The sequence below is a fragment of the Protomyctophum parallelum genome, assembly GCF_964188405.1.
Source record: "Protomyctophum parallelum genome assembly, chromosome: 23".
Taxonomy (NCBI): domain Eukaryota; kingdom Metazoa; phylum Chordata; class Actinopteri; order Myctophiformes; family Myctophidae; genus Protomyctophum; species Protomyctophum parallelum.
Genome location: NC_139715.1, coordinates 31,461,910 through 31,472,282, shown reverse-complemented (window position 1 = coordinate 31,472,282; position 10,373 = coordinate 31,461,910). Strand labels below are relative to the sequence as shown.

General features: G+C 41.4%; 1 protein-coding gene across 1 annotated transcript in view; it reads right to left on the bottom strand.

Moving 5' to 3' along the window:
• Positions 1 to 1,572: 1,572 nt before the first annotated feature.
• mrps9 (mitochondrial ribosomal protein S9) overlaps positions 1,573 to 10,373 on the bottom strand; it is a gene marked incomplete at its 5' end in the record, with an annotated part of 34,096 nt that continues 25,295 nt past the window's right edge. Inside the window, one exon of the mRNA XM_083758323.1 lies at positions 1,573 to 3,055. Coding sequence (XP_083614449.1) covers positions 2,964 to 3,055 — 92 coding nt within the window. The 3' untranslated portion in view covers positions 1,573 to 2,963. The remainder of the gene's footprint in view (positions 3,056 to 10,373) is intronic.

The following is a 10,373-nucleotide window of genomic DNA, read 5'->3' as shown; positions in this document are numbered from 1 at the left end:
GACCACCATTTAATGGCATGTATATGTATACGTCTGAGACCCCGATTTATATTGTAAAATCAATGTTAATTTAACTCTGAGAGTGTACAGCCTCAGAGTTATACAGACCATAAGGGTCCATTTGGTTCCAAACTATCATTTAGCTGCAGGGGACCCCCTGGAACTCACTCAAGGACCCCTGGGGGTCCCCGGACCCCACTTTGGGAACCACTGGATTAAGTCACTGCTTGGGGAAAAAACATCCTTGTTGTGTGGGAATATATTATGTTAATTACAGTTAATTACAGCTATATAAAAAAACAGTGGACCAGAAGCCCCCCTTTGCGTGGGGGGCCCTCATTTCCAAGACTTTTCAGGTGTCCCACAAATTGAGACCCTTGTCCACATTGTGACTGACAGGCATCAGTGTTCACATTGAGACCCTGTCTGTCCCACATTGTGACTGACAGGCATCAGTGTTCACATTGAGACCCTGTCTGTCCCACATTGTGACTGACAGGCATCAGTGTTCACATTGAGACCCTGTCTGTCCCACATTGTGACTGACAGGCATCAGTGTTCACATTGAGACCCTGTCTGTCCCACATTGTGACTGACAGGCATCAGTGTTCACATTGAGACCCTGTCTGTCCCACATTGTGACTGACAGGCATCAGTGTTCACATTGAGACCCTGTCTGTCCCACATTGTGACTGACAGGCATCAGTTTTCAAATTGAGACCCTGTCTGTCCCACATTGTGACTGACAGGCATCAGTTTTCAAATTGAGACCCTGTCTGTCCCACATTGTGACTGACAGGCATCAGTTTTCAAATTGAGACCCTGTCTGTCCCACATTGTGACTGACAGGCATCAGTTTTCAATTGAGACCCTGTCTGTCCCACATTGTGACTGACAGGCATCAGTTTTCAAATTGAGACCCTGTCTGTCCCACATTGTGACTGACAGGCATCAGTGTTCACATTGAGACCCTGTCTGTCCCACATTGTGACTGACAGGCATCGGTTTTCAAATTGAGACCCTGTCCCACATTGTGACTGACAGGCATCAGTGTTCACATTGAGACCCTGTCCCACATTGTGACTGACAGGCATCAGTGTTCACATTGAGACCCTGTCTGTCCCACATTGTGACTGACAGGCATCAGTGTTCACATTGATACCCTGTTCCACATTGTGACTGACAGGCATAGGTTTTCAAATTGAGACCCTGTCTGTCCCACATTGTGACTGACAGACATCAGTGTTCACATTGAGACCCTGTCTGTCCCACATTGTGACTGACAGGCATCAGTGTTCACATTGAGACCCTGTCTGTCCCACATTGTGACTGGCAGACATCAGTGTTCACATTGAGACCCTGTCCCACATTGTGACTGACAGGCATCAGTGTTCACATTGAGACCCTGTCTGTCCCACATTGTGACTGACAGCCATCAGTGTTCAAAATAAATAGTACCCCAATAGATTGGACATTTAAAATGCTGGCGCCACTCTGTGTTTGAAATGTGTCATTGCACCCAAAGGAAACGCTCACTGGTTGTTTAAATAACAAATACAGAACGCAGCCAGGTATAATAATAAAAGATTCCTGGTGAATTTTATATTTGCAACAATGATACTTGATAATAATGCATCTTTCATATGAAAAACTTAATTTAATGGTCAACACATTGATTACCAAGCAAGCAGTAATGCAAGTCTGTTCGTTCATTCATTCCTTGACATACACTGACCTCCAGTGGCCGATGAAGTACACTGCAGTTGAGACTATACAATGTATTGACACAGAGATTTTGAAAACATGACCAATGACAAAAAACTCCCATATCTGCTGGGCAGCAAGATTTGTGAGTTGCTGTGATAGGAGAAGGATATCAAATGGAACACAAGCACCCTAAAGACTAATCATTGTGTATATTCCTGCACTATACCTGCATCGAGTGACCTCGGTACATAGAATTTGATCTATTGAAGATTCTGACCTTCAAATGTACATCATTTTTGTTTTGATTGTATTGCTGTATTGTTGTATTGTTCTTTCTGCTTTGGCAATGTAAACGTATGTTTTCTCATGCCAATAAAGCCCTTTGAATTGTATTGTATTGTATTGAATGCATGTACGGCCAATAGTCTGCCTGCATGTCATAATATATGCAGTGTGCACCCCTGAAACCAGTGTTGACATGGGCTCATCTTAAAATAGTCTCATATAAGCATTGTGGTCCAAAAATAAACAAACTGTCACAGCGTTATTGTCAAGGAGGTGTCTCTGTATCGTTATATTGTCAGGGAGGTGTCTCTGTATCGTTATATTGTCAGGGAGGTGTCTATCGTTTACAACCGTCAGTCACTCATAATATGATAGTCTGTGTTTCTAGTGAAAATGTGACTAATTCAGCAGCAGTAACGTTTTCTCTCAGTCAGTTGATTCTTCATATCCATATGAGTGAAACGCCCGGGATGATTTGTTTATTTTTCAAACAGTTCTTGCATGCTGTGAACTAGGGCCCGTCTTTTTCATGATGGCCGCAACAATCCTGTTGACTTCTTGATAAGAGCTCTTAAAGTTGAAATACCAGTAGTTGAAATGGCTTAAGTGAACCATAGGCGTTATTTCAAGAAATAATGGTATGACATTTAAATAAGAGCCTTTTTTATGCACGTGGAAGTCATCAGTCAACCTGCATCGTTCATATTGCTGTCGGGTAAAGCGGTAGAAACTTTTACATTTGTATTATCTTGTGTTAATTAATGCCCCACTTTGAAAGTGAAATGTCTGTGGAGTTTGTAATTATTGAACCAATGAAAAACATTAACAAGAGCTTGTGAAAAAAATAATAACTACATTGGGTCCATTTGAAACACGGGTTTCTGTTTTCTGGGAAAGAAATAACAGTTGTGGACAAACAACAACAACAAGGTTCCTGTCATTTCACAGTCAGTTCTCGGGACATTTCCTCTTCATCTTTTCTTCCAGGTGAACTTCCTGCGTGCTCCTTCCTGTCCAGGCTTCTTCCTCTCTTTCACCCTGGGGTCAGGGGTCAACAGGCCAGCTGGAGAGAGAGAGAGAGAGAGCGAGAGAGAGGGTTAGGGTCAGGGGTCAACAGGCCAGCTGGAGAGAGAGTGGGAAAGGATTATTATTATTATTGCATAGAAGACACATGTTTTTCTTTATAATTTATATTTTTTGTCCCACGATTTTGTAACCCATTTTTCACCCCTGTGTCAATCATCCTGTGATGTGATCCTGGGCTCTACACACCCTCCGCCAACCTAGGGAGAGTAACGGACTTAACTCATGCTTCCTTCATGCTTGAGTTTCCAAGTTGCTCCTTTACACCTGACAGGGGGGAGTTTCCCTGGTTGGACGTAGCGCGTGGAAGGAGCACGTTATTCCAACCAGTTCCTTTCCCCTCCATCAGGCGCCCCGGCTGGCCAGGGGGAGGCAGTTTAGAGACCAGGATTACTGCATGTTTTTGTGAGGGTACCTACCCTAGGGGACACGGGGAGAACATGCAAACTCCACACAGAAAGGCCCTTTCGCCAACCCCGCCTTCGGGTATGGGCACTGATGACGCGGAGGAGGAAACACACCGCCAGTGGGAGTGGGAATCGAACCCAGGACCTTCTAGCTGTGAGGCGACAGCACTACCAACTGTGCCACCGTGCACGTGAAGACACATGTACAGGACACATGTGAGGACTATTTGAGGATAACCTTTACACGGTTTCGGTTGTCCGCTCATAGACATGCGTGTGGAAATGGGAATATGGAGCCGCATACCACCTGAACAGCGGTTTTGTCACTGTGAGACTGGTGTACAAAACCAACAGCACATACTGGTGTGTCCCCTCACACAAGATATCAGAGTGAAATATGGACATGAGGGTCCTCTAACCTCACACAAGATATCAGAGTGAAATATGGACATGAGGGTCCTCTAACCTACACAAGATATCAGAGTGAAATATGGACATGAGGGTCCTCTAACCTCACACAAGATATCAGAGTGAAATATGGACATGAGGGTCCTCTAACCTCACACAAGATATCAGAGTGAAATATGGACATGAGGGTCCTCTAACCTCACACAAGATATCAGAGTGAAATATGGACATGAGGGTCCTCTAACCTACACAAGATATCAGAGTGAAATATGGACATGAGGGTCCTCTAACCTACACAAGATCTCAGAGTGAAATATGGACATGAGGGTCCTCTAACCTACACAAGATATCAGAGTGAAATATGGACATGAGGGTCCTCTAACCTCACACAAGATATCAGAGTGAAATATGGACATGAGGGTCCTCTAACCTACACAAGATATCAGAGTGAAATATGGACATGAGGGTCCACTAACCTACACAAGATATCAGAGTGAAATATGGACATGAGGGTCCTCTAACCTACACAAGATATCAGAGTGAAATATGGACATGAGGGTCCTCTAACCTACACAAGATATCAGAGTGAAATATGGACATGAGGGTCCTCTAACCTACACAAGATATCAGAGTGAAATATGGACATGAGGGTCCTCTAACCTACACAAGATATCAGAGTGAAATATGGACATGAGGGTCCTCTAACCTACACAAGATATCAGAGTGAAATATGGACATGAGGGTCCTCTAACCTACACAAGATATCAGAGTGAAATATGGACATGAGGGTCCTCTAACCTACACAAGATATCAGAGTGAAATATGGACATGAGGGTCCTCCAACCTCACACAAGATATCAGAGTGAAATATGGACATGAGGGTCCTCCAACCTACACAAGATATCAGAGTGAAATATGGACATGAGGGTCCTCTAACCTCACACAAGATATCAGAGTGAAATATGGACATGAGGGTCCTCTAACCTCACACAAGATATCAGAGTGAAATATGGACATGAGGGTCCTCTAACCTCACACAAGATATCAGAGTGAAATATGGACATGAGGGTCCTCCAACCTACACAAGATATCAGAGTGAAATATGGACATGAGGGTCCTCTAACCTCACACAAGATATCAGAGTGAAATATGGACATGAGGGTCCTCTAACCTACACAAGATATCAGAGTGAAATATGGACATGAGGGTCCTCTAACCTACACAAGATATCAGAGTGAAATATGGACATGAGGGTCCTCTAACCTACACAAGATATCAGAGTGAAATATGGACATGAGGGTCCTCTAACCTCACACAAGATATCAGAGTGAAATATGGACATGAGGGTCCTCTAACCTACACAAGATATCAGAGTGAAATATAGACATGAGGGTCCTCTAACCTCACACAAGATATCAGAGTGAAATATGGACATGAGGGTCCTCTAACCTCACACAAGATATCAGAGTGAAATATGGACATGAGGGTCCTCTAACCTACACAAGATATCAGAGTGAAATATGGACATGAGGGTCCTCCAACCTACACAAGATATCAGAGTGAAATATGGACATGAGGGTCCTCTAACCTACACAAGATATCAGAGTGAAATATGGACATGAGGGTCCTCTAACCTCACACAAGATATCAGAGTGAAATATGGACATGAGGGTCCTCTAACCTCACACAAGATATCAGAGTGAAATATGGACATGAGGGTCCTCTAACCTACACAAGATATCAGAGTGAAATATGGACATGAGGGTCCTCTAACCTACACAAGATATCAGAGTGAAATATGGACATGAGGGTCCTCTAACCTCACACAAGATATCAGAGTGAAATATGGACATGAGGGTCCTCTAACCTACACAAGATATCAGAGTGAAATATGGACATGAGGGTCCTCTAACCTCACACAAGATATCAGAGTGAAATATGGACATGAGGGTCCTCTAACCTCACACAAGATATCAGAGTGAAATATGGACATGAGGGTCCTCTAACCTACACAAGATATCAGAGTGAAATATGGACATGAGGGTCCTCCAACCTACACAAGATATCAGAGTGAAATATGGACATGAGGGTCCTCTAACCTCACACAAGATATCAGAGTGAAATATGGACATGAGGGTCCTCTAACCTACACAAGATATCAGAGTGAAATATGGACATGAGGGTCCTCTAACCTACACAAGATATCAGAGTGAAATATGGACATGAGGGTCCTCTAACCTACACAAGATATCAGAGTGAAATATGGACATGAGGGTCCTCTAACCTCACACAAGATATCAGAGTGAAATATGGACATGAGGGTCCTCTAACCTACACAAGATATCAGAGTGAAATATGGACATGAGGGTCCTCTAACCTACACAAGATATCAGAGTGAAATATGGACATGAGGGTCCTCTAACCTACACAAGATATCAGAGTGAAATATGGACATGAGGGTCCTCTAACCTCACACAAGATATCAGAGTGAAATATGGACATGAGGGTCCTCTAACCTACACAAGATATCAGAGTGAAATATGGACATGAGGGTCCTCTAACCTCACACAAGATATCAGAGTGAAATATGGACATGAGGGTCCTCTAACCTCACACAAGATATCAGAGAGAAATATGGACATGAGGGTCCTCTAACCTCACACAAGATATCAGAGTGAAATATGGACATGAGGGTCCTCTAACCTACACAAGATATCAGAGTGAAATATGGACATGAGGGTCCTCTAACCTACACAAGATATCAGAGTGAAATATGGACATGACGGTCCTCTAACCTACACAAGATATCAGAGTGAAATATGGACATGAGGGTCCTCTAACCTACACAAGATATCAGAGTGAAATATGGACATGAGGGTCCTCTAACCTACACAAGATATCAGAGTGAAATATGGACATGAGGGTCCTCTAACCTACACAAGATATCAGAGTGAAATATGGACATGAGGGTCCTCTAACCTACACAAGATATCAGAGTGAAATATGGACATGAGGGTCCTCTAACCTCACACAAGATATCAGAGTGAAATATGGACATGAGGGTCCTCTAACCTACACAAGATATCAGAGTGAAATATGGACATGAGGGTCCTCTAACCTCACACAAGATATCAGAGTGAAATATGGACATGACGGTCCTCTAACCTCACACAAGATATCAGAGTGAAATATGGACATGAGGGTCCTCTAACCTCACACAAGATATCAGAGTGAAATATGGACATGAGGGTCCTCTAACCTACACAAGATATCAGAGTGAAATATGGACATGAGGGTCCTCTAACCTACACAAGATATCAGAGTGAAATATGGACATGACGGTCCTCTAACCTACACAAGATATCAGAGTGAAATATGGACATGAGGGTCCTCTAACCTACACAAGATATCAGAGTGAAATATGGACATGAGGGTCCTCTAACCTACACAAGATATCAGAGTGAAATATGGACATGAGGGTCCTCTAACCTCACACAAGATATCAGAGTGAAATATGGACATGAGGGTCCTCTAACCTCACACAAGATATCAGAGTGAAATATGGACATGAGGGTCCTCTAACCTCACACAAGATATCAGAGTGAAATATGGACATGAGGGTCCTCTAACCTACACAAGATATCAGAGTGAAATATGGACATGAGGGTCCTCTAACCTCACACAAGATATCAGAGTGAAATATGGACATGAGGGTCCTCTAACCTCACACAAGATATCAGAGTGAAATATGGACATGAGGGTGTTGATTTGAGCTCACTCTTTGTGGGCACTAACAGAGAGACTTTGCATAATGCTACATGCCTGCCTGTCCCTTGTGGAGCAATAGAAAGCTCCTGTTGTAAAGGGATTCTGTATTGTGTATTGTATATTTTAATGTATTGTACCTTTTAAAGTTTTTGATTCATGGGTTTTATACATTTGTGTCAATGAAGTAACTAACTAACTAACTACTACTACATGTAATTAGAATATTTTTTAAAAGTTCATTTTTCCCGTAATAATATAAAAAGTGAAACTTTCATATATTCTCAATTAATTGTGCATAAAGTATTTAATACCTTTTTTGTTTTAATCTTGATGATTATTTTATGAGACCACTATAAAAATTAAACGAGAAATGTCGACCACCTGAAAAGTATATTAATGTATAGTATATATTAATACTTGTTCAGTCTCATGTCTCACACCTTCCTCTTGACAATACAACCTAGATTCTCTGTGAGGTTCAGGTCAGGCCAGTTGGCTGGTCAGTTAAGCACAGTAATACCATGGTAAGTACACCAGTTACTAGTAGTTTTAACACAGTAATACCATGGTCAGTACACCAGTTACTAGTAGTTTTAACACAGTAATACCATGGTCAGTACACCAGTTACTAGTAGTTTTAACACAGTGATACCATGGTCAGTACACCAGTTACTAGTAGTTTTAACACAGTAATACCATGGTCAGTACACCAGTTACTAGTAGTTTTAACACAGTAATACCATGGTCAGTACACCAGTTACTAGTAGTTTTAACACAGTGATACCATGGTCAGTACACCAGTTACTAGTAGTTTTAACACAGTAATACCATGGTCAGTACACCAGTTACTAGTAGTTTTAACACAGTAATACCATGGTCAGTACACCAGTTACTAGTAGTTTTAACACAGTAATACCATGGTCAGTACACCAGTTACTAGTAGTTTTAACACATAATACCATGGTCAGTACACCAGTTACTAGTAGTTTTAACACAGTAATACCATGGTCAGGACACCAGTTACTAGTAGTTTTAACACAGTAATACCATGGTCAGTACACCAGTTACTAGTAGTTTTAACACAGTAATACCATGGCCAGTACACCAGTTACTAGTAGTTTTAACACAGTAATACCATGGTCAGTACACCAGTTACTAGTAGTTTTAACACAGTAATACCATGGTCAGTACACCAGTTACTAGTAGTCCAGTTACTAGTAGTTTTAACACAGTAATACCATGGCCAGTACACCAGTTACTAGTAGTTTTAACACAGTAATACCATGGTCAGTACACCAGTTACTAGTAGTTTTAACACAGTAATACCATGGTCAGTACACCAGTTACTAGTAGTTTTAACACAGTAATACCATGGCCAGTACACCAGTTACTAGTAGTTTTAACACAGTAATACCATGGTCAGTACACCAGTTACTAGTAGTTTTAACACAGTAATACCATGGTCAGTACACCAGTTACTAGTAGTTTTAACACAGTAATACCATGGCCAGTACACCAGTTACTAGTAGTTTTAACACAGTAATACCATGGTCAGTACACCAGTTACTAGTAGTTTTAACACAGTAATACCATGGTCAGTACACCAGTTACTAGTAGTTTTAACACAGTAATACCATGGCCAGTACACCAGTTACTAGTAGTTTTAACACAGTAATACCATGGTCAGTACACCAGTTACTAGTAGTTTTAACACAGTAATACCATGGCCAGTACACCAGTTACTAGTAGTTTTAACACAGTAATACCATGGTCAGTACACCAGTTACTAGTAGTTTTAACACAGTAATACCATGGTCAGTACACCAGTTACTAGTAGTTTTAACACAGTAATACCATGGTCAGTACACCAGTTACTAGTAGTTTTAACACAGTAATACCATGGTCAGTACACCAGTTACTAGTAGTTTTAACACAGTAATACCATGGTCAGTACACCAGTTACTAGTAGTTTTAACACAGTAATACCATGGTCAGTACACCAGTTACTAGTAGTTTTAACACAGTAATACCATGGTCAGTACACCAGTTACTAGTAGTTTTAACACAGTAATACCATGGCCAGTACACCAGTTACTAGTAGTTTTAACACAGTAATACCATGGTCAGTACACCAGTTACTAGTAGTTTTAACACAGTAATACCATGGTCAGTACACCAGTTACTAGTAGTTTTAACACAGTAATACCATGGTCAGTACACCAGTTACTAGTAGTTTTAACACAGTAATACCATGGTCAGTACACCAGTTACTAGTAGTTTTAACACAGTAATACCATGGTCAGTACACCAGTTACTAGTAGTTTTAACACAGTAATACCATGGTCAGTACACCAGTTACTAGTAGTTTTAACACATTAATACCATGGTCAGTACACCAGTTACTAGTAGTTTTAACACAGTAATACCATGGTCAGTACACCAGTTACTAGTAGTTTTAACACAGTAATACCATGGCCAGTACACCAGTTACTAGTAGTTTTAACACAGTAATACCATGGTCAGTACACCAGTTACTAGTAGTTTTAACACAGTAATACCATGGTCAGTACACCAGTTACTAGTAGTTTTAACACAGTAATACCATGGTCAGTACACCAGTTACTAGTAGTTTTGTCCTGTCATGTCCAGAGTCTCAACACACGCTGCTGGAAAAGGAAGATCAGCATCAACATAAAGCTGGTCAATGTACGGAGG